We start from the raw sequence: 24893 nt of genomic DNA, 5'->3' as shown, positions 1-24893 counted from the left end.
TTCATCCTCCTGCGCTGCTGAACTTTCAGCTCACCTTTTTGTCAACACCAAGTTTTCCAAAAGACCATTGGGCCAGGATTCAGAAGCAGCACTTCTATACCTATGACCTGTTAGTTAGACAAGTTGACGGGTGTCTAAACCCACCATTCCAAGGACCCACCCTACATTAGAATGACAGGTGTTTTCTTGACAGCAGGTGAGGGAGATAAAATGAAACTTAAGAATCCACTGACTTCTTCTAACATGCTCCATCTTAAAACTGAAAGGATGGCACCATGTACCAGCCTCACTGTTGGAGGTAGAATAGGTCTTGGCCAATAAGATGGTGAATGTTATGCCAACATTCATTTTATTTATTTATTAAATTTACATGCTGCCCATATCACTATCGAGAGTGACTCTGGTCAACATACTTTTCTGCTGGGAAATTGTGCTTCAACGTCTCTGTTTTTCTTTCTGTGCTTATTCACCTCTGATCCTGTCCCAGTTGAGAACTGTCTCAACTGTAACTCAAAGCAGGACACACATGAACTGAATTATCATATAATGAATCATTGAGGGATATTGGCATCTCATACTTAAATTGTTTGCAGCCATTTTTAAACAGAAGAACCATAATGTTCATTGTGCAGGCTGAAAAATACAGGTGCCTTCTTATGCTGTATGTTTTTATTGCTGTGCAATATCTTATTGCAATGCCAGTAAGTTTCGTAACTTTTTTTTAGAGATAGACACATTTACAAACTTGTATAGCATATGGATACTTTTTAAAATAAGAGCAATAAGAGACATTGCATAATTACATCAGTATTCTGAAAAATATGGAAACCTTATTTTGTTCTTAATCTAAGAGGAAAAGTATCTGATAGTTTTAGAGTATCACCTGACAATGCTTTCAAAATTGTAGAAAGATCATTCAATATATTTTACTCAGTTGATCAATATAAATAATAATGAAAGCATATAGATAGGAAGGATTTAAATTGTTAGTATGCAATACTTTGATAAAGTCTGTTTAAACTACAACTAAAATTGCAATTTTGTACTAGTAGAATTACTTCTCCTGTTCCATAAAGCCTGTCCTTAATACTAGGACAGTGATTTTTTTAAAATCACAAGTAGTTTGGAAATAAAGTCAGTAAGTCAGTAATAATTAAGAATAAGAGTCAGTAAGAATTAAGAATAAATCATAACAAGCCAATGCATTGTAATTTAATATGCAGACTATTTAGTGATTATATATAAGAAAGAGATGGACACCAAACATCTAAAATGGATTCCATGTCAAATTCTTTTCAACATGCCAAAATCCAGATTGCAATATTTTTATTGGTAGAGCAACACAATGCAATTAAGCAATGTAATTGTCAAGTACTATCTCTTGTCTACTGCAGTCATTAAGCAGGATATCACAACTTATAACTTTACTGCTGGCTTCTGTATTGAATCTGCTTCTTGGAAGCTGGGTGTGAAGCTTGCAAATGATCGTCATGGGAGTGTAGGATACTTCAATCACTGTAAAAGCCTTCCGGTTGCAAAACACCTGAATGATCACTAAACAAGTCAGTTGTTAAGCAAGGACTACTTGTAATAGATCAACCACAGAATCTGCAGTTACATATAGTGCATTAATCAATAATGTGTGATCTAAAACTGTTACTGTGGAGAAATAAATTTTGCTTTATCATCCTTTTTTCAAAAAATTCCTTCATAAGCAAAAAGAACAAGATTATTGCTTTGGGGGAAAGAAGAGGAGAGCAAACTAGACACTGTGTGTTTACATTAACAAAGTAGAAATACTTTGAGATAATGTTCAAAATTAAATAAAATCTAAGAGTTGGGAAATCATGTCGCTTTACTTAAGAGCAGGAGATGTGCCCTTAAATAATGGGACAGCATTTTAAGTCAATATATGCCAAATGCTTCATTTTGTATTCTCCAAAGTAAGTAACAAATGATAGGGAGCCATATCTAGAAATTCGAAATAACCTAACCAGATTTATGTATAGATTTGAATGGAGAAATTACCTGTTACTGTTATTTTTGTCAGGTGTGAAAGATCAAGTTCACATATGAAGGTACAATTAAATTGATTTATTGCTATCCATGTCTATGCACAGGAATATCAACTAATGATTAGCACCTGCTAAGAGTTAGATAAGGACCCACAGAATTCAAGAGGGATTGGACTCAGACACCTGTGGCTATGTAGAAATGCTATGCTGATCCCTCCTTTAACTCCTTCCCCAGGTTCTGCCACTCCTTCCCCTACAATTTTAGGATATTCTTTAACCAGCTTTTTATAAATTGGGATTATAACTCCCAAAATTCCTAACTAAAACGGGCAGTCCCGGGAAAAATGCTTCGCTTCAAGGATGATTAAGCATTTAATACAAATAAAGCATTTGTAATCTTTGAAGTTTAGTTTGGGCTCTTGTTTCTTTTTTTGTTATCCACCCAAATTGAGCACCCATAATAATTAAGTAGTCTTAAAAGCACATTTGAATACAGTTATTTATTTGTAGAGTACCAGAATGGAGGGTTCTAGAAAACCTCCAGGGGAAGTCTTTTGAAACATTTGAGTTTGTGGGACACACTTTAGATGTTTGTACTGGAACAACAGATTCAGTCATGGCAATTTATTGGAATGTTGTATAATTTAATGAATATTTGATTGATGGGAGAGAGTTAAGAAGAGCTCTTTCTTTTATAGTAAAAAGGAGAAATGAATGGCTTAACTTGCATGTTTGTTCCTCATCCTTTATTTTTATAAATGTAATTGGTTAAGAATTGCATAAAATATTAGCATTTATTTATTAATTGGTCTACACAGAGCTTAGGGTATTCTCTTAAAATTAACTGGATGCTGTATCTTGAAACATCAGAGTGCTTATTTAGAGGATCAGAATGTTGACTAAAGAGTCAACAAAATATTGACTAAAATCAAATGTATGCTGTTAGAAAAGGATTAATGCCTGGAGTGTAATTCTGAATAAAGAGATTTAGGGGTTCTAATTGTTCACAAATGAACCAGAAACATTTTGGTCTCAGTGAGAGACTTTGGTTTGAGATGATTAACAAATGCATCACAAGTAGAAGGGGATACCAGCTAATAATCCCTTACTTTGAAAGGACATTGTTGCTCATTCTACTGCTAACTTGATCCAGATAATTTATATTGAAGCTCATCTCACTAAAATTCTTTAAATAAAAGCATGGCTTCAAAGAAAGCCCTATAACCTTTCCACCTAGCATCTTCCAGCATGCCTTTGATTGCAGTCTCATTACTCCATGTTGGGAGATGAGAACTATAGCCCATCTATGGCTAAAGGTCATTGACTTGGCAAAGGCAGGCAGGAGAATATTTCACAGCAATTCTCAGTATATTCTTCCATTCATGTGAGGTATTGGCAAGTGCTCCTTAGTATTTTGCATGAATTAGATGTCATGAGAGTTTGTAAGAGCCCAGTCCCCAAGGCTACCTTGCTGGGCTTCCAACTATTATGGCTGGCCTAGAAGTACAGTAAAAGAAAACACAGCACAGGCCAAAATTTATTCTGAGATACTAGCTTGTCTCTCCCACCTAATAATACTTCCAGTTAAAATTTTATTTATTTAGTTAGTTTTTAAAATATATGCAGCCCATCTCCCCTACAAGGTGACTCTTTAAATTATAAAGCTTATCATTGCAAATTTTGAAATTTTGACAGATTCTCAATCAGTGTAAGTCAATTAAGGGTATAACATCCTTGTGGGAATCATCCCAACAAGTGAATTAGATGCTCCTTGTGGATTTTCTAGTTCAAATTTCTCCTTCCATAGTTGCTGAATAGATACTTCTATGAAGCCCACAAGTGAACATAATTAAAATAGCATTCCATCTCAGATTCCTCCTTTTGACTAGAAATGATTGATTTGATTATGTAGCATCAAGTTATTTTTGACTCCAAACTACCACTTGGATAAATTTCCTCCATAACAATCTTTCTTTGACCTCGTCTTCCAATGGAGCACTCACTGCCACTGTAATAAGAGTCCATCCACCTTTCTGCTGGTCTTCTTTATTTCTTTCTTTCCACCTTTATTAGCATTGGAGTCTTTTCCAGAGAGCTGGGTCTTCATATAATAGTTGATATTTAGGAATCTTTCTTCAATTCCACCATTATCTGCACTCAGTGGTGGGATTCAGAATTCTTTACTACCAGTTCTGTGGGCATGGCTTGGTGGGCATGGCGTGGCATGGTAGGCATGCCGTGGTTTGGTGTGCGTGGCTTGGTTGGTGTGGCAGGGGAAGATACTGTAAAATCTCCATTCCCACCCCAACCCACTAACCTGCTTTCCAGCTCTGTTCTCCTGTGCAGGGCAACCAAAGAAGACCCAGCTGATCAGCTGGGACTCAATGGGAGGCAGATAATAGATGGGGGCAGGGCCAGTCTGAGGTGGTATTTGCTGGTTCTCTGAACTACTCAAAATTTCTGCTACCGGTTCTCCAGAACTGGTCAGAACCTGCTGAATACTACCTCTGCCTGCTGAATACCACCTCTGCGCTAATGCTGGTGTTTCAATACAGTCTTCATGCCACAACCAAAAAAAAGGCGTCACATTTTATTGCCGACTGCTAACCATTTATTTGTTTACTAAATACACAACAAAATATTACTTTCAGCATCATTTGAAAATAGCAAAGAAATATTTGATAATGTGGCATGTGATGCCCCTGAATGATCCCGATGAAACTGATATGATTCAATCTTAGAATAAACAAAATGCAGACACTTCTTTTTAACATTAAAAAAAAATAATAATTTTCTATTAAACGAATGTATCACATGAAACCACTCCAATTTCTGGATATGCTTTAGTAGTAAAAAGAATAGCTAGAACCCTCGTCTTTTATAGCCTTACTTCTCAAATGTAGGCATTGGCTTTGATTCAGATTGATGGTATGACCCACAATCCCAGACAAATCACGGTAGAATAGCTCAGCTGACTTACATCTGGCTCATTGCCAGCTCTGATGCACAGATCTGGGGGCGGGTGGTTTCGTGCTCCTAGGAATCCTTCCCTCGCTATGTTCCCAGGCTCCTGAGCTTTTATTCAGTGCAGGTGCTAAGCCATTATGGTTGCAGAATGTTTGCCCACCAGGCATCCTAAATAGAGGAGAGAACTGGTGTTTATGTTCAACTCTTCTGTTTCCCATCACAAATGCTCATGCACCAAGGGGAGGATGGAGACGTAAGCTCAGTGTTTGTCAACTTTAGCAACATTAAGATGTGTGGAATTCAACTCCAAGAATTCCCCAGCCAGCCATGCTTTCTGGTTAACTTGAAGGAGAGTTTTTCTAAATCTACACCCACTGTTCGCATGCGGGGTCAAGTCAAATAAGGGTTGTAGAGATACGAGTGAAAAGGATTTGTAATGGCTTGCTCTATAGAAAAGTCCTTGGAAGGTTGGCAGAGTTATAGAAGCCATTTATGATTGAATGAGTTAACAGTTCTTGAGATATTTACATTTATCTACCTAGTCAAACTTTCATCTCAATAACGCAAGCTTTGATTAGTGAGAATGGTTGAATTTTATTTATTACTCACAGGTAATTGTAATTATTATTCTATGTTCTACTGTAGGTAGAATAGAAATAGAATAGAATAGAATCAAATTTTACTCGATATCAGATATATCTATTTAATGTGATTGTGACTGTAGGACTGTAACTTTGTCGCTTGTGTCCTTACAATTTATATTGACTGTTTCCTAGTATGATTTGATAGTTGATTGTACCCTACGACTATCATTAACTGTTGTACGTTATGATTCTTGATTCTTAACAAATGTTAACAAATTTCTTTATATATACTGAGAGTATTTACACCAAGACAAATTCCTTGTGTGTCCAATCACACTTAACCAATAAAAAATATTCTATGTGAAGGATCAATTTCACTGTAGTGATTAAGCACAAATTAAAGTTATATCAAATGTGAACCATCACTTTCTAAATTCATTTATAATCTTACATTTTTCAAACTGTTACTGTATAAATTCTAGAATGCATAAATGTATTCATAATTATCAGTTTCATCATTAGAATGGATGGTTGTTTAGAATAGAATAGAATAGAATAGAATAGAATAGAATAGAATAGAATAGAATAGAATAGAATAGAATAGAATTCTTTATTGGCCAAGTGTGATTGGACACACAAGGAATTTGTCTTGGTGCAAATACTCTCAGTATACATAAAAGAAAAGATACATTTGTCAAGAATCATAAAGTAGAACACTTAATAATAGTCATAGAGTACAATAAGCAATCAAATCATACTAGGAAACAGTCAATGTTAAACTTTAGGATACAAGCAACAACGTTACAGTCATACAGTCACAAGTGGGAGGGGATGGGTGATCAGGAATAATGAGAAGATTAGCTGTAATAGTAGTGCAGACTTTATAATAGTTGGACAGTGTTGAGGGAATTATTTGTTTAGCAGAGTGATGGTGTTTGGGGAAAAAATGTCCTTGTGTCTAGTTGTTCTAGTGTGTAGTGCTCTATAGCGTCGTTTTGAGGAAAGGAGTTGAAACAATTTATTTCCGGGATGTGAGGGGATCTTTATAGAGAATTACAAACAGAATACAATAAACTCTCATCAAGGGTACAATTGGACTATAGCAGTGCAGAGGTCTAGATTCTAACCAACTTTCAACAATAACTGTTGACAGCCACATTATTTTGTAAAATTGTGGAAAATTCCATATGCATGAAGGCTCTGCTTGTCAACTATAAAACGTGTATACAAAATGTTTTGGGAGTGTGGCTCAAGGCTCATGATTTAACTGGAGTAACTGCCGGATCCCTGACACTGCGGTTGTAAAGTTATGGGTAATCCTCAACTTATAACAATTTGTTTAGCGACTGTTCAAAGCTACCAAAGCACTGAAAAATATGACCTACAACCAATCCTCACTCTTATAACCATCACAGTATCCCAATGGTCATGTGATCAAAATTTGCTCACTTGGCAACCAGCATATATTTACAATAGTTGCAGCATCTCATATGATCACCTTTGGGAACCTTCCTAGTCAGCTTCCAAAAAGCAAAGACAACGGTGGAAGCCTTCGTTTAACGACTATATGATTCACTTGATAACTGCAGTGATTTGTTTAACTGTGGCAAAAAAGTTTGTAAAATTGGACACAAATCACTTAACAATCACCTTGCTTAGCAACAGAAATTCTGGTCTCAACTGTAATTTGTAAGTCAAGACTACCTGTAGTAAGGTTTAAAAACAAACTATATTTTTCAGCACTGTAACCTCTATCAAGATATACTGTATGTAAAGAGCTACTAATGCCTCCCCTAACCTCACTTTCACTTTTATGCTCATTTTTTATTAATGCATAAAGACCACAAGATGACTCTTGCAAATTTTATTTTCATAGCTTGAATAGTGCTGATAACAAGATAGGGCAAACATGACCGTACAATACATTTTTCATCCTGTATGCCTGATTTTATTTTTATGTTCTATTTTATAACTCTATTCTGTAAGTTTATTTAACAAGCCTTGTTTAGCCTGGATCATTGATCTGTAATAAATTATTTGATTTGATTTGAGCTTTCATAATTAAAACAGAGCAGATTTTCACCTCTCTTAGGTGAATCCTAACTTTTATTGTTTGCTTTTTTAACAATTATCAGGTCAGCTATGCTTGCTGTTATTTATGAAAAATTTGCCTATCGCACTTGTGACCTTTTCCCCCATTTTCCAAGGTTAGCTGATGTGGCACCTGGCCAATGACCTGGACTAGGTTTAAAAGCTAAGCAAGGAGAGACAAGTCACAGATATGACCATAAGGGAGCTGCAGGTCTGGGAGCATAGACTGAGAAATTGAAAAACATACTTCTGAAAAAGAGACCCCCACCATCCTTGATGGTTTCCATGCATTCGATTCAAGCTTCACCTAAGGGAATCCTTTTGTCTTCTTGTATCCCATGTGTCCAAACTGTTTCTTGCTTTCCATGAAAATAACTGGCCGTATCATCCCAGGTCAAAGGTGTCTAGTAAATGAGGTGAGGTTCTGGTAATTGTGGTTTTGCTTGAAGAAATGGCAGAAATGGCTTTAGGAAAATTTCCAGATTTTGACTGGAAATGGGCAGTGGTACTTTAATGTTGGTTTATTGAGAAACATCAAGGAGTAGCATCAGGGAAAGGGTCAAAAATAGGCAAGATGGTGGCTATCATCGTGTGATCAAAAAATCCTGCCCTTTTTTACATGTGTTTCCAATCATATGAGTTATATCCACCATCCTGCCTTTTTTTCACGCCTCTCCATAAGTATCTTTGAAAACATCATAGTCTCTGTTCTGTACACATTTGGGCCTCTGTGCACAAATTTTAACTATGCTACATCAGTTTCATCAAAGAATATGGTCATGAGAGCAACAAAGTAAACATTTCTAAAAAATGCAGAAAATTAACTGTTTAAGACAAATGGTTACATATAATAGTTACATCTCCAGCTGCAAATTATGGCAAAAACTCAAGTGACGCCTGGTGCCAACTCTATCTTAAACAGAGGTATATCTGTTTGCCCAAAATCAGTAACTAATTTAACTGACTTCTGTGACTAAGTTAAGCAGTGTCCTTATATGTCAGTGCTGAGTGTGGAGTTATCCACTGTTCACCCTGAGATTAGATACGGTGAAGAGGTCACCAGGAACAGCCTGTGTTGATGAGCAGGAGTGAACTGAGCTATGTGTGCTTCACAGTCTCTGCAGGATCCCTTAAGTAGCATAAGACATCTCATTTCAACTCTGGAAATACAACTCAGTGCTAAAATGGTGTGTTGTTCCCCAGGATTCATCCAATCTTGACTGGACCATAGTTATTCAAAATCAGGTCTTCCTGACATTTTCTACCTCAACTTCAAATATATACAATTTTGAGATACAGTGAGAGCCAAAATATACTGAAAAATGAACTAGTCACACAGAAATCAATGAAAGAGATGATAGGACACAGTTCCATTGAGAAAATTTCTTCAGACAAAGAGCATTCTAATGTTTAGGGATTTCAGATCTTCTTATAAAAGCAGGGATGATCAACCAATTCCTGGGTAACTTTTCTAGAATTTCTCATCCCCATCAAACCATCATCAAGGCATGGCAAATACTGAATTCCAGCTACATCTTTTTGATTATGAGCATCTGTTTATAAAAAGATATTTGCATGATATATATGCATTCAAGTATGAACGCTGCTAGGATTGGTCATATGGTTACAGCACAATCTTAATTTGGGAGGGCATAATATTATTATTATACATACAGTAAATCAAGCCCAGCTGTCAGTTTAAAAGAATATCAGATGTAGGACAAATAAATGCCTCTTTATGAGGTATAATAACTCCAAGCATACAATACAGGATTAGATGGATGAAGGATGAAGCTGGATAAAGTAAAAGAATGAGTAAATGGGACAAATTCTAATAGAGAGTGGTTGAGAATACCACTTTGTGCAGCAAAATTTACCTTAAGTCTTTAAGAAAGTTAGAGTACTTCCAAATAATAGAGATGCTAGCCATATCAGATCACAATTAAACCTGGAGCAAAAGAGGAATTATATACAGTATCTGTTGATCAATTCCAGTAGAACAGTTTCCTCAGCCTGATTGTTGGATATATCTTAATTCTCGAGGGGAAAGTGTTAAAAACTGTTGGTTGGGGAAAGCTGCAGTACACCTCTGTAAAGTTCTAGGTTGGGGAAGTCAACAGTAAAAACACCTCTGGTTCAATTTCTTTAACTCAGTATTAGAAAATTATGTATTTTATGAGGTTATGGTCCTATTTGTACTCTTTGTTAACAGCATGCAAGACAATACTTCTGAATCTTCAACTTCAATAACTCAACTTCTGAGAGAGAGTTATTTAGCTGAAAACAACCATCAAGGTAATAGTGAAAGGAGTAGATCAGAATCTTCTCTGCATTCTGTCCATTCTGGGAGTACCTCCAGGTCTTCTGATGAGGTAACTGGCCAGGATGAACTTCCAGATCTTTCTGCCTTTTTGAGCCAAGAAGAGCTAGATGAGAGTGTCAATTTGGCCAGACAAGCTATCAATCAAGAGCCACCTGAGAACAGCCAAGAAGAAGAACAGCAGGTCCACGTGTTCTTACCCTCCGAGTTGAAAAACTCTGAAAATATTATTTCAAACAAGCAGAAGTGCCATCCTACAGCTTTACCAACTTCAGGCAACCATCCGAAGAAGCAGCCATTTGGATCAGAGACAGAATCAAAGAAAGAGTTGCTCGACAAGGCTGCCAATTTTATTGAGGAGCTTTCTTCTCTTTTCAAAGCACACAGTTCAAAAAGAATCAGACCCAAGACATGCAAAAACTACAGGAGCAAACACAAGGCCAACCAAGACAATTTATCTGAAAACAGGGAAAGGCCTTGTGTCCCAATATCTCAAGAGTCAGATCAAATTGAGCCATCACTGGAAAACCCAGCTTATCCTCAACAGGCAGATGTGGAAGCGGTCCATACATTAGAAAATCCAGAATTAAGCATAGAGACATCAGCTGCACCTTTTTATTCCGAGGAGCCAATAGGTCAACCGCCACATTTTACCCAAAAACTGAAAAGCAGAGAGGTCTCTGAAGGAACCAAAGTGCAGTTGGACTGCATTGTAGTAGGAATACCAACACCTGAAATCAGGTAAACATGTCCCTATTTTATTTATGTACTGAAAATAACTCTTCATGGAATGGGTGGCTACAGTTAAGTACCCTCACTATTTGGTCAGTTCTCTACTAGGACTCCACCATTGCTCGTAGACAGTTCTGTTTCAATACTTACTCCTTTGGGGATTATTAAAAAGGAAGAGTTACTTATGAACTATATCTCCCTTAGTGCTTTCTCCATGTTTTGCGAGCTTTCAGGCAAAACACCTTTGTTTTTAAGGTGGTGGTGGGTCAACCCCAGATTTACATGTCTTATATCTCCCCAACATTCTGAGATCATTCTGTGAAAATTTGGTGGCAAAATGGCTATTTTTCATCTTTGTAATGTCCTTTTTGAGCTTTGTAATGTCTTTTTTCAACAAAAACAGTGGGAAAGAGGGTGGAAGGCAAAGATTAAGCCCACTCCAGATGCCCTGAATCTGAAATTATACAGCAGAAATTCGCCCATTTTTGCGTTCAAATTTTCTTGGCATATGTAACCCGCTTTGAAATCATTTGGGATGTTTACATTGGAAGTAAAAGCAGTTTACCTTACAACAATTTTCCTCTCTCCATTCCCATTTTAAAACCTTTCAGTAAAAGGAAAAATGCTTGCAAGTGTTCTCCCATCCTTCCAGGGTCATCCATAAGACAGTTTAAAGAAATCAAGGTGTCTATTGTGACTACTGTACTTGATCAACCTTTGTTGATCCTTGCAGATGAAATACATGTAAAGCGGAATGGGGCTTTTAATTGTGTGGCTGCTATCCTGACTTTTGATACACACACACACACACACACATTGACTCTTATACACACACATACACACTGTAGGAACCCATGAAATCTCTGCCCTGAATGCATACATCTTGTCCATGTCACTGCTGGTCACATCTTTGCTATCATCTTTGGGGACCAATCTGTAAAAGGCGCAGATCAGCTTAATGATGTATCTCAAGCACAAATTGTTGTATATTATTTACAATTCTCCCATTTTTTTTGCCATTGCTCCTTCTACTCTTACCTTAAGAGAGAAAACCCAGATTTATGGTTTTTAGTCAAGCACCAGGAACATTGCAATTTTTGGAAAGGAATCCTGTGACATTATTTCACAAATTAAATTCTCAAAAAAGAAATCAATTACACCATATATCCTCAAAGGTCATGGTTTTCCTTGTGCATATCTGCAATATACACCCAGTTGCTAATATTTAGTAAATATATATATCCTGTTAATTATGTCCATTTTTAGTAATTTAGTAAAAATTTAATCCTCTTTTGATGCCTCATCAAACAAGTTGATGGAGTGACATTTAAGAAAAAAATGACTTGTGGTGTTTGACAACAGATATATTCAGTGGAGTAAAACAATGGATGATAGAACTTCTGTTTCAAAAATAGACGATATAGGTCTCTAAATTAAATGACTTTCTAAAAACTGTGCTTCTTTTCTGTGGCAAGACTGCATTCTTGCAATGTGTAATGTAACTAGAAACCAAAAAATTATTTCTAACTAAACTTTAAATAGTATATACTTCAGACATTAGCACTCCTAGTCATTGCATCATCTTATTGATCTGGCATGCTGGGGAAGGTGTATACTCAATGGTGGAAAGAGTTTGAAATCTTTGCATTGTATATATGGCATCCCAGTTGTAACCCTTGTGATACAATGTCTTGTTTGAGAACAACTTCTTGACATGTTGGACAGTTGCCATAGTCTTTCCCAACATGGCATTTTTCAGATGTTTTGATTCCCAATAGCGGTATTGGTTGAGAATTCTGGTAAAATTAGCATTCCATCTGGAATATACCAAATTGTGGACAGTATGTGGACTAAAATTTTGATTACACATGAGGTAAATTTATCCATTGATGGAACCTATTATTAGCAGAGTTGTTAGGTGCCACAAGCATTTTTTTTTTCTGTTACCCACAAATTATCCCAGGTACCTAATCACATTGACTTAATTATTTTCTGAGTCCAACAGACTGCATCAGTAAGATAAAAGACTAACAGGCACTTTAGCTGCATTTACTCAAGGGAGGATACACAGATTAATGCACCTTGTCAAAGTGGCATATTATTATCTCTGGTTATTACTTATATGATTATGGGGATTTCATTTCATGTGAGAAATGCTTGTGTATACATCAAAAACAAGCACAGCATTCTGATCATAGCACGTTTCCCACTTCTTGTGAATGGTGCTAATTATGAATGAGCAAAAACTTCCTCTACTCAAGATAAGAATATAGGGTAGAGATCCAGGATCCTCTCACCAAGAAAGTCCCCAAAAGAAAATGGGGGAAAGGGAGTTAACAAAAGAATAAAACTTTTTACAGAAATTTTACAGGTGGAGATCCCAAGGAAGTGTGTTGAAAAGAAGATTAAGGGTAAGACAACAGTTTCATCCTACAGTAGATGGATATCTGGGAGGTTCAAAAACACCAAAATGGTTGCTGTGATTTTATGATCAAAATTCTACATCTTTTTGTGTTGTTACAGTTTCTTTCTTTCTTTCTTTCTTTCTTTCTTTCTTTCTTTCTTTCTTTCTTTCTTTCTTTCTTTCTTTTTTTTCCTTTTTTGAATTTGTAAGCTACCCATTTCCAATGGATTTGGGATATCATCTTGAATTTTTGACTCTCCTTGAAGACCTGTGGTTTTTTTTCTCAAAAGCATGGCTCCATGGTTGCCAACCAATTACAGATGAAGAAATGAGGTGGGAGAGAGAACAGAAAGAAGGAAGGGAACAAGACCATGTTCATTAATTTATTTAAACAAATAACCCTCTCCCCTGATCAGTATGCCAGGGAAGGAAGGAAGGAAGGAAGGAAGGAAGGAAGGAAGGAAGGAAGGAAGGAAGGAAGGAAGGAAGGGCAATTCTTTTTTTTTTGTTCCCCTGCCTACTGTTATAGGAAACAGGAAAAAATGGAGGAAGATGGAAAAGCTTAAAAGAGCATTTTTCCCAGTCTCTGCTAACCATAACAACATTCTCTACGTTACTCTGCCAAACTGCAAGATTTATTTTTAAATATATTAAGTAGTTGGATAAATAGATTTTGTTATGCAGGGTTATAGACTGAAATCTATTCTAATATAAAGGAGATTTATTTTTCTCATTAAAATCTATAGTTTATGGATTTATTCTTAAATATGCATATGGCTGTCCTACAGCATTTGTCTATCTGTATTATGGAGAGGGAACTAAAATTGCTACTGTCTTTAACTTATTAAATTTATTTTATGTGAAATTATCTTAAGATAATATCTAAGCTGAATATAGCAGATAAACAGGGGAATCAACTCTAATGCTTAAAAATCAGGCAATATATGGGTATTTATTTTATCAGTTAGGTATTTGAAAATTCCCATGTGTTGTGCATTCTTGAATAGATGCTTGGGATTTTCTTGCATGAGTGCATCTAAGTGAATACAGTTTTTCCTTGGTTCATTATTCACATGAACTGCATAAAAACTTGAAGATGTGGGGAGCCATGTGAATTTCCCCTTAATTTTACTTGGAGCTACTGGCATTCTCCAGCTGACTTACAATAGAAATTGATGCATAGCCCAGAGCACGAAAGGATATAGAAATTGCCTTACTTGTTCAAGTACTGTACTCCTCTTATAAAGTATCCAAAAGGGTTCCAAAAGGGATTAACCAAATACTGCCAACATGCCTTCAATCAGTGTAGGGAGTGAAAAGTATTTATTGCATTTTCAACAACTTGTATTTTCTGTCATATTCTATTTAAATATTTTAAAACAAATTCAAAAGTCTCACTGGCATTGAATAACTGTTGATAAATTGTCTATCATTGCTTTAGCCTTAAAGTAGGAACTTAGAGCGTTCTTTATGTTCAAGGCTGCCCTTCTCTTGATTAGCTAAAGTGGCTGATAGCAATAGGAATTGTAGTTAAAAATGTCTAAATGATATTGTAATGTTTGCATATGGTCCAAGAGTTATTAATTTTTCTGAGCTTACTTTCTGGTTTGGACCCTTCTTATGGAAAAATGAATTTCTAAATTATTCAGAGCAATAAACAATAGTATATCAACCAGATATGAGCACCATAGGCAAAATAATAAAAAATATCCTAAAATCAGAAGATCCAATCCTCTCATAAAGCTTAGGTAAATCCCCAGAAATCAGGGAAATTTGTTTCTTTGTTTTATTTAGAAGTGCTTTTAATCTATTAAGGATATAATAAATGCCTAAATTTATTCATTGCATTATGTCATGAACTTTTGGTGTCAATTATGAAAACCATTAAACTAAAAACCATGATTAACATGCTATAAAGGTGAGATTCACAGATCATGATAATCTAAAAGCAAATGTGTTTTTGTATGTTTTTACACTTGAGGTAAAAGGATAGAAAAGAGCAGCTGCTCCACCACAATGAGGGTTAACAAGTCATTCTTGACCCACACATGTATGACCATTTAGATTTAATAGATACTGGATTCAAATATTTACACTCTCATAGAGCCAGTGATGGAACAGGCATGCTAAAATACTTATATTCTACATAGATGCTTCAGTGTTCTTATATATTATTCCAGAATGTGAAACGCAGTTGAATTTCTCTCTCATATTTTACATATAGGTAATCATAATGAACACATGCAAAATATAGCCATAATATATATATATATATATATATATATATATATATATATATATATATATATATATATTCGGGTATTTTCCCACGTCATTATAGTTGTGCTTTTAAAGTTGTAGCAACTTTTTGGCAGAATCTCATCTGCCATCATCAGGCTTATGTATTGTGTTCGTCTGTGAGTCAGACTAAATTTGGGGCTATGAAACGGCTGTGAAAGTTTGACTCACAGATAAACACAATACAGAAGCCTGATGATGGCAGATGAGATTCTGCCGAAACGTTGCTACAACTTTAAAAGCACAACTATAATGACGTGAGAAAATACCCGAACAAAGCTGAATACCATATATATATATGTGTGTGTGTGTGTGTGTATGTGTTCTGTGAATATATGTCAATGTATATGTATCTTTGTTTAAGGATAAAGTTTGAATGCATTTTTCTTGGAAGGCTCCATAAATATTTCCTAACAGATCTGCTAGTACTAGAACTGTTACTGAGAAATAATAATGGATCTACAGTATGATTATTCTCTGAATTTCATGCCATTTTGCATATATAAACTTGAATCTGTAGTTCCAACAAACTAACTACTATCTGATCCTCATTCCACCTTACATTGTTCAATAAATACATCTTTACTTGGAACAGAATGCAGCTCAGTTTTTAACTACAGCTAAATACAACTGGTTATTTACCCTTTTATTTTAGTTTCATTTAAGTGGAATGTTTGCTTAGGGTGATTAGTACATCGTTGCCATTGTTGTAATATGTCTTCCCATTCATCTGTCAAGGGGTAACAAATGATTGCCTTGTTTTGCAGGTGGTACTGTGAAGGGAAAGAGCTTGAAAATTCACCATATATTCAGATCATCCAATCAGGAGAGCTACATTCACTAATTATTGTTGAAGCTTTTGAAGAAGACACTGGGCGTTATTCTTGCTTTGCATCCAACATCTATGGGACAGACTCAACGTCTGCAGAGATTTATGTAGAAGGTAATAGTAGAAGCTTGAAACTGAACTAGGGAAAGTATCATATAGAACTTGTGTTATATATATTTTGGCTGTTTTCTTAATTCAAATGAAGTCCTGAGATATGGAAAGAGCTTTTCCAAGATTTAAGAAGTAATTCTTACTCTTATTTATAATGTGCATGCAGCCACTAATTTTAAAGGGTAATGATAGTTGTCTCCCTGACTATAAAACAAAGATCAGTCATGCTGCTCTTGAAGAGCTCAAAATGTCTTCCCACTTTCCCTCCAATTGCCAATGGTCATATGTCAGTATACAAATGAAGCAACAACTGTATTACAGACACCAACAGTTCTGAAGCTGATCCTTCGACCCTTAAGATCTTTCTGTCGGGGGCTGTAATAAAACTAATATTATGAATTTTGAAAAAAAAAAAAAAAGGAAAAGGAAAGAAAACCAGAATTCAGACTTGGCTTATTAATGGGCAAAATTTGGATGGGGTAACATGTTTCAGTATCTGTGGGGGGGGGGATGCATGTGTGTTAACACACACACATACACACATACATATATACACACACATACATACACATACAGATATACATATACATGTACATATACAGTACATATACATACTGTCAGCCAGCTTTGCAGAGTTCTTTCCAGTTTTACAGATGGAATTTGGAAGAAATGAAAACTAGCTGCCATCACTTGTGTGATAACTCACTAGACTACCATATCTTTATGGCATTGTGCTTTTCATTCATGCCAGAAGCAAACATAGATATTCTATAGGTATATTATAGAGAGTGATATATTTACATATGTATTTATCTGTAAAGCATATACCTGTTACATAATTTTTACCTAATTAATCATGGAATATCCAGTTTTGAGGATGTGGCCTGATCTTTTTTAAGCAACAATCTGTTTTAAGCAACAATCTTCATATCTGAATCTGTTCCCAAAGAAGTTTAAAAATATTTCTCTTAGAAGTCTGAATATCAGGGAAGATGTGTTGTCTTATGCATTATGATATAATTATAAAACTATATAATTTATCTGAGGTGCAACATAATCAATGCATTTGTATGATGATAACATGATGAGCATAATTTAATGTGGCTTCTACTTAACAACTATACTGAGGAGTGATTTATTTTTTTTTATTACAATACAACTGATGATCAGTTTTAATCCAGTTAATATTTACTGATAGATTTTCCCAGCAGTGATTGAAAAAAGTAGTTGTATTTTTCAGTGGAATGAAAAGTGTAAGGGTGCCAATTGTCATCTGTCCAGAAACACTACAGCAGTACCAGAACCACAGGGTTTTTTGTATGTTCTTAAAAGAAACATGTCTCCCATTTCTTATAGGGACATAATTGCTAAGGAAAGATTCCAAAGATATTAGGATCCAATCCCACAAATCAAATTAGTTGCACAAAATCATTGTGCTATCAACAACAAAACTTAAAAGCAGGCAGTCTACATTGCACTCAGATAAGTAAACTAATAAATATGGTGACCCATGGAAATAATCTTTGCTTTCCCACAGGGGCCTCGTCTTCAGAATCTGAAAGTGACAACGGCAAAGAAGAAATGGATCGGTAAGTCTAGTGTGACTTTGGGACACTCGTGGACACTTCTATTCTTTGGTTAGATTTTCCAATTTGTTACATTTCTTTTAAAAACAATTGCAGGGAATTGGGGTGACAGGGAATTGAATCAGAAGAGTGGGAATAAACTTCTCTCCCATCTCATTTTCCCAATCTATATCATCAGTTTCAAAATGCTAGATGTATGAATTATTATGTGTTATTAATCAGCTAAAAGCAACTAATGGATCAATTCTATTTGGAAAATGATGCAGCAGATTCTTTGGAAATCTCTCTGGTGACTTAATACATACTTTTATGTAGGTATTGCAGGAAGCAATACTAAAGAGTTTAGCCATTGTCTTCTTTTGAGATTTATTTTTAACTTTCCTACCTAACCAGACATCCTGTACTTACTACTTAGCTTCCAAATAGATATGATTTGAGCAAATCCATAAGATGCAAGCCTTCAAAAGACTGTCCAAGTAGAAATGTATCTTTCTCAAACTTCACTGAACTCCCAAGAAGAAACTGAGGCCCCTTGCTTTCCACTAAAGCGAATGTTAATAGACTACTTTTGAGAACTTTTGTTCTCAAAGGACGGGATTATAAAGGATTAGGTCCCAATTAACTAGAGTTTCCCTTTCTTGCTGCTGAAGATCCACCTGTCACTAGATAAACTTCAATATTCTTCATATAATGAAAATGAGTATTATGTTTGCCAAAAATGTGACAAGTCTTGTCAATGAGAAAATCTGATCTTTGCAGCTGTCTGTTCAGTCACTGCTATGTGATATTTCCCCATTCCTATTTCCAGACTGTAAGAATGACTTAGCCAGTGAAGGTTCATTCTCATCCCAATCCTCAAGTATGAGCTCCCTCTTTTAATGGGTCTCCTTCTTAATTCTAAATGCCTGAACATAGCCATCTCTACATTCACATATATCCTGATCATTGCAAAGAACCACTCATACAGATTAATAATAATGGAAAACACGGAGGACTTTTATTACTTTGTGGACCACTGGGATGCCTAGTACTTGAAGAAATCTGCTAGTAATTTCTGAGCATTTGAAGCAATGCTCTAAATATTCTGTCATTCTAAAATTATTGACATTCTATTGTTTATTATATTGAGGGCAGTTCCTCAAAATCCCAGGAAAAACCAATAGTAAACCATTGCCGTTATGCTTCTGAGACCTGGATGTCATCAACTGGAGCTGAGTCCAGTTCAAGGGCATCCTTACTTTTAACTCCCTCAGGAGCAGAGGGAATATCCCATCTTTCACTTTTCAACCAGAGGAAAAAAAAATGTTCACCATTCCTGTTTCCCCCACAGAGCAAGGAATTAAACCACAGAACTTCCTTAGAATGCTTGATCAAGACAAAAGGGAGGAGACACACTTTGGGGCGAGGATGCTTTGAGAAGCTTTAAAGTCAGGGTTCTGTTTTTTTATTCTATTTTATTTATTAGTCAATTGTATGACAGAACTTCCCAATCCATCGAGGCAGTTTTTTAAATCACTCAAAATCAATGGATAAAAATAGTTTCAGCCTTCACAAACACATGTTGTTTTCTTTTTTGTCAATTAGCTTTTTTCGACTTTTTCCCAGGTATCAAAATCAGACTAAGACCTCATCCACTGCACCTCCTCCTGCTCCTCTTCCTCCCACTCCTCTTCTTGTGAATTCTTCTGCAACCCATCAAGAAGCCATTCAAACACAACCTTTGATGAAACATCCTGTCTCAGTTCCTGTGTATCAGGTGAGAAAAATAAATATGATGCTTCCCTCAAGGGAACAAAAATGCCGCTAGCTTTGTGTAACTGTGGTGCTGTCATCCAGTCTGCCCCAAGATGCTATTTTCTGAATGACATCCGGTCATTTGAGAATGGATTGCAAGGTTCAGAATTCCAAACCAGCACATTCCATTGATGGTTTTGACCAAGAATTCTGGGATGGGCAGTCACTGGTACTTGGAGAATATCCCATGGAGGAAGCCAATTGTAGACACCATGTTACAGAAGCAGCTGTTCTACAGACTAGGATTAATCTGCATTTTATCCTTAATCTTTGGTTTTCAGTTGAAGTGATAACACAATTGATGAAAGTATGAAAAATGGGAGAACATAAACCAAAATAAAATAATCAGATCAGAATAAATTGTTTAAGGGTTGGGAGAATATAATGTATTATGAAAAGAATGCTGGTTGTTACAAATACAATTCGACTTTATTCAGAAGGGTTAGAGAAGCAATTCCAGACCCTATGCATTTTTATCTTACTAAAAGACTAGGAACTCACAGCTGATGCAGCTTTATGTCACCCTTAACTGTTCTGATTAGGAGGTAGCATTCTATCTCCTCTCCAACTGAATCTTTTTTATATGGTCCAGCACAGGGTGTCCAACGTTGGCAACTTTAAGGCTTGTGGACTTCAACTCCCAGAGTTCCTCAGCCAGCAAAGTTGAAGTCCACAAGTCTTAAAGTTGCCAACATTGGAGACTCCTGGCTCCAGCATATTTCACTGACATCCTTCTGGGAGTTTTTAATGACCAAGACTTTCTAAAGGATCTTTGGGGAATGAACATGTGTTTTTTTAAATTAAAAGCTACTGTGAGTTCTGTTATTGCATTGTGTTTTTAATGTTTCTTTATTCTGTGGATGTCCTCACTTATTTTAGTATATTGTAAATAACCCGAACATTGAGCAGTGTGCAAGGATGGGCACGAAGTCTTTTCATTTATTGGTGCTGCTTTGGCACTTCGGTTCTGTCTCTTCACTGTCCATGTTTTAGAATTCTTGAAATTGTTTACATTTTAAAACTTTTTTAAAGAAAAAAATAATAGCAGTAATATTATTTTAAAACTATTTTAGGGAACAATGTTCCAGATTGGGATTGTTTTTAATCATGAAAGAATAGAATAGAAGTAACAATTATTTTTGTGAATAATAAATCATTCACACTTCAGGTTTTTTTTAAAGGTTCCATGTTAAATTGTGAGGCAATGTGTGGCCAAGAATTTGAGCCAGATATTGTCAGTGTTTATCTAAGGTGCGCCAATTTGGTTTAGTGGCTAAGACACGGCTAGAAAGCAGGAGGCCATGAGTTCAAATCCCTCCTTGACTTGAGAATAAAAGCCAGCTGGGTGACTTTGGGCTAATCACTCTCTCTCAGCCCAACCTACCTCATAGGGTTGTTGTTGTGGGGAAAATAGGAAGAGGAAGGATCTGTTCACTGCCTTGTATTATTTGTAAAAATAATGAAAGCAGGAAACAAACAAATAAATAAAATAGTTTCCTTCTAATCCTTACATTCAATAATGCTGTGAAAATTGCCACAAGGTTAGATTCCTTATCAGCTACACTTTAACTGCTTACAGAAGTTCTCCTGCAAAGTCTATACAGTTTTGAAAACATTTTTTTTCATACAGTTTCTCGCCGTTCATCAGCTTTTGCAGAAGCAAAAATGTTATGCCTATATTATACGCTTAACATTTGTTTCTTTGTTTCACTACTAGAATCAGAGCCCTACTAATTATTTACAAGGACTGGATGGAAGACCCCTAATAGCTGCTCCTGTGTTCACCAAGGTGATTTGTTTGAATGAGCTCTTCTTGTAATGGGAAACAAGCAGTGGTGGGATTCAATTTTTTTTACTACCGATTCTGTGGGCGTGGCTTGGTGGTGGGCGTGGCAGGGGAAGGATACTGTAAAATCTCCAGTCAGAGGTGGGATTGGCCGGTTCTCCGAACTACTCAAAATTTCCACTATCAATTCCCCAGAACTGGTCAGAACCTGCTGAACACCACCTCTGGGAACAAGTACTGTAGATGTGATGATCCAATCCTCAGGCAATCATTGTCCAATCCTAAAATACCTTTCAAAAGCTCAGAGATTATATCATCAGCATCAGCATCCTAAAATTGCTTCTTTTACATCAGTACATCTTAAGCACACCTATCTGAAAACATTACATGCTTCTGCTGTACAAATTAAGAAAGTTCTCCAGATGACAATCTTTTAATAGCAACATCAGCTAAGATAAAATTGATAGTAGATTCCAATTCATTTAGAAAGCACCAGATTAGGGGAAGATGTTCTAGCATATATTGTAGTTGAAAATTTCTGTCCTGCTACTTTCCATCGACAGCTTTAACAGGTAAGTAGCACAGTGCCAACATTGGTGAATGTAGAAAGATAAGCAGGAATTCCTCTGGTCAGTACTTGGGTGGGATCATGTTTGAAATCTTGAACTGTTAATTAAAGTAGGAAACAGAGCAATGGGTCCCTATTCTGGGCAAAACCAATGGCAACTGTACAGATGTATCTATTCAGTGACCAGAAGCAAGTTCACTCAAAGCTGATTTTACTTTATTCACACCTGTGTAATAAAAAACAACTAGACACAAGAACAGTTTTTCCCCCAAAAGCCATCACTCTGCTAAACAAATAATTCCCTCAACACTGTCCAACTATTTACTAAGTCTGCATTACTATCACTATTAATCTACTCATTACTCCTATCACCCATCCCCTCCCACTTGCAACTGTATGACTGTAACTTTGTCGCTTGTATCCTTACGATCTATATTGACTGTTTGTTAGTATGTTTTGATTGCTTATTGTACCCTATGACTATAATTAAGTGTTGTGCCTTATGATTCTTGACTTTTGATGAATGTATCTTTTCTTTTATGTATGCTGAGAGTATTTGCACCAAGACAAATTCCTTGTGTGTCTAACCACACTTGGCCAATAAAAGAATTCTAATTCTAATTCTTAAAATATCGTAATGTCTGTTTTTGTTTTAGATGCTACAAAATATATCAGCCTCTGAGGGTCAGCTGGTCGTGTTTGAATGCCGGGTGAAAGGAGCTCCTTCTCCAAAAGTGGAGTGGTACAGAGAAGGGACATTGATAGAAGATTCTCCAGACTTTAGAATATTACAGAAAAGTATGATTTTTAGTTTTTATGGATTATAGTACTCTAGCTATAAAGTTATAAGTTATTGTCTTTGGCTACAGGTGACATTGACAAGCAAACTGACAAGTAAATTACATTGATAAGTAAATAAATCATGTGAAAACAGCATTTTTAAACTACCATTACCTCATGTACTATATAAATAGTTGTAATAATTAGGACTGCTATTATTCTAAAAGCACATCAGACGCACTCATGTCAATATTGTCTCCATGTTACAGATCAAAGTCTCCATGTTACAGATCAAAGCAGGGAAAATGGCCTCAAACCCTCATATTTGATTGTAGGAATGTCCTTAAATGCAGAAGATTCCCAGGCTGTGTTTGAGCACAACTGACATCAGTCAGCCATGATTCCTAGACCAGGGGAATAGGACTAGTCTATGCTGGATATTCTCTGACCAAACTCTGTACTCTTTCCTCTGGCTTCTTCAAAGACCAGAGCATTCTTTGTGGGGTGGATGGCTTGAAGTCTAGATTGTGAGGGAGGTCTTTGGGCAGAGTCAGGAGAATGGGACCTGATCCTGGTTCTCCACTGTGATTGGATCTGGATTTTTAACTCCTCCTCTTCCTCCTTCTCCTCTTCAAGAGGAGTCAGAGATTAGGAACATGACCAAAAGTAACTGTATTACTCCAGCAGTTTAAAGGTCCATCTATCTGGATTTAAAGAAGCTTAAGTGATACAAATTACCCCAAATATATATTGTTTTTTGTGCAAAACTTTGAAAGAACATTATGTGTCTTAAACTAAATATAGAATTAAGTAATTTTTTTTCTTTTTTATTAGAACCTCGCTCCATGGCTGAACCGGGTAAGTATATTTATCCCAGTGCACCTGCTTACTAAATTACTTCACTCTTAGAGAAGCGTTGCTGTGATTAAAAACAAGCAAGCAGATTTTTTTTAAAAAAAGGTATTCTTGTCAATATGTCTCATACACATAAAGCAAAGAGATTATATTGTTCCGGGGGCGCTATATTAGAAAAGTTGTATGATTCTGCTCCAAACATATAAAAAGGGATGGGACTTCAGTCACACAGTTGCAGTGGTTACCTTGACTGCTTTGATACTACCTGCAGGTATCCATGAACATGGGCATCTTCCATAACATGAAGCTATATTATTTAGTAGTATATTGAAAACTGGAAGAAGGCTGCTACTCATGTTTGCTATTAGATGTAGGAGACAAGGCCACTGCTCTTTTCTCTAACTTAAAAGTTCTTGACTACAACAAATAAGTGTTATGAATTGTGAAATATTCCATTCAATTTCATCTGAATATGAAATACAGAACAATAGGGTTGGCAGGTAGTTGGAAGGGAACTTGGAGGTCTTCTATCTAGTCCAATCCAGAGTTACTTTGAGTCTACTCCTTCCAGAGATACCCTGTGGTAAGATTGGGGGGGAAGGGGGGGGGGGCAATAAATTTGATAAATAAATAAGCCTCCTTCCCAAGCAGAAAATCCTATATCAGTGCTTCTCAACCTGTGGGTCGCGACCCCTTTGGGGGTCAAATGACCCTTTGACAGGGGTCACCTAAGACCATTGGAAAATACATATTTTGATGGTCTTAGGAACCGAGCCATAATTTTATGGTTGGGGGTCACCGCAACATGAGGAATTGTATTAAAGGGCCGCGGCATTAGGAAGGTTGAGAGCCACTGTCCTATATTATTCCAGTGATGGAGCACTCACTACTTAGGAGGCAAGTCATTTCACTGGCTAATTGTTCTCACTGTCAGAAAACTTCTCCTTAGTTCTAGGTTGGATCTCTCTTTGATATGTTTCCATCCATTCCAGGATTCATTCTGGTCCTGCCCTAAGGTGCTTTGGAGAATAGATTTTCACACACACGCATACACACACACACACACACACACACACACACACACACACACAGTGAAAAAAGCAAGAAGTGCCACAAATAACAACAGAATAATCTACATACCTACTCTGAAAAAGTCCCACTGATTTTAATAGG

The 24893-nt window shown here is 36.3% G+C and overlaps 1 protein-coding gene across 5 annotated transcripts in view; it reads left to right on the top strand.

The window, feature by feature from the left end:
* The window catches only part of MYPN (myopalladin), an 85419-nt gene that overhangs the window by 24714 nt on the left and 35812 nt on the right, over positions 1–24893 (top strand). For all 5 annotated transcript variants that reach the window (XM_087932082.1, XM_087932085.1, XM_087932084.1 and 2 more), the window contains 7 exons: positions 9870–10718; positions 16179–16354; positions 17889–17940; positions 19543–19693; positions 21449–21520; positions 22742–22883; positions 23700–23723. In XM_087932082.1, coding sequence (XP_087788208.1) covers positions 9871–10718; positions 16179–16354; positions 17889–17940; positions 19543–19693; positions 21449–21520; positions 22742–22883; positions 23700–23723 — 1465 coding nt within the window. In that variant the 5' untranslated portion in view covers position 9870. The remainder of the gene's footprint in view (positions 1–9869; positions 10719–16178; positions 16355–17888; positions 17941–19542; positions 19694–21448; positions 21521–22741; positions 22884–23699; positions 23724–24893) is intronic.

The sequence above is a fragment of the Pseudonaja textilis genome, chromosome 4 (assembly GCF_049901715.1).
Source record: "Pseudonaja textilis isolate UNSWEBS1 chromosome 4, rPseTex1.2, whole genome shotgun sequence".
NCBI classification, from domain to species: domain Eukaryota; kingdom Metazoa; phylum Chordata; class Lepidosauria; order Squamata; family Elapidae; genus Pseudonaja; species Pseudonaja textilis.
This window is presented reverse-complemented; position numbering and strand designations above follow the sequence as displayed.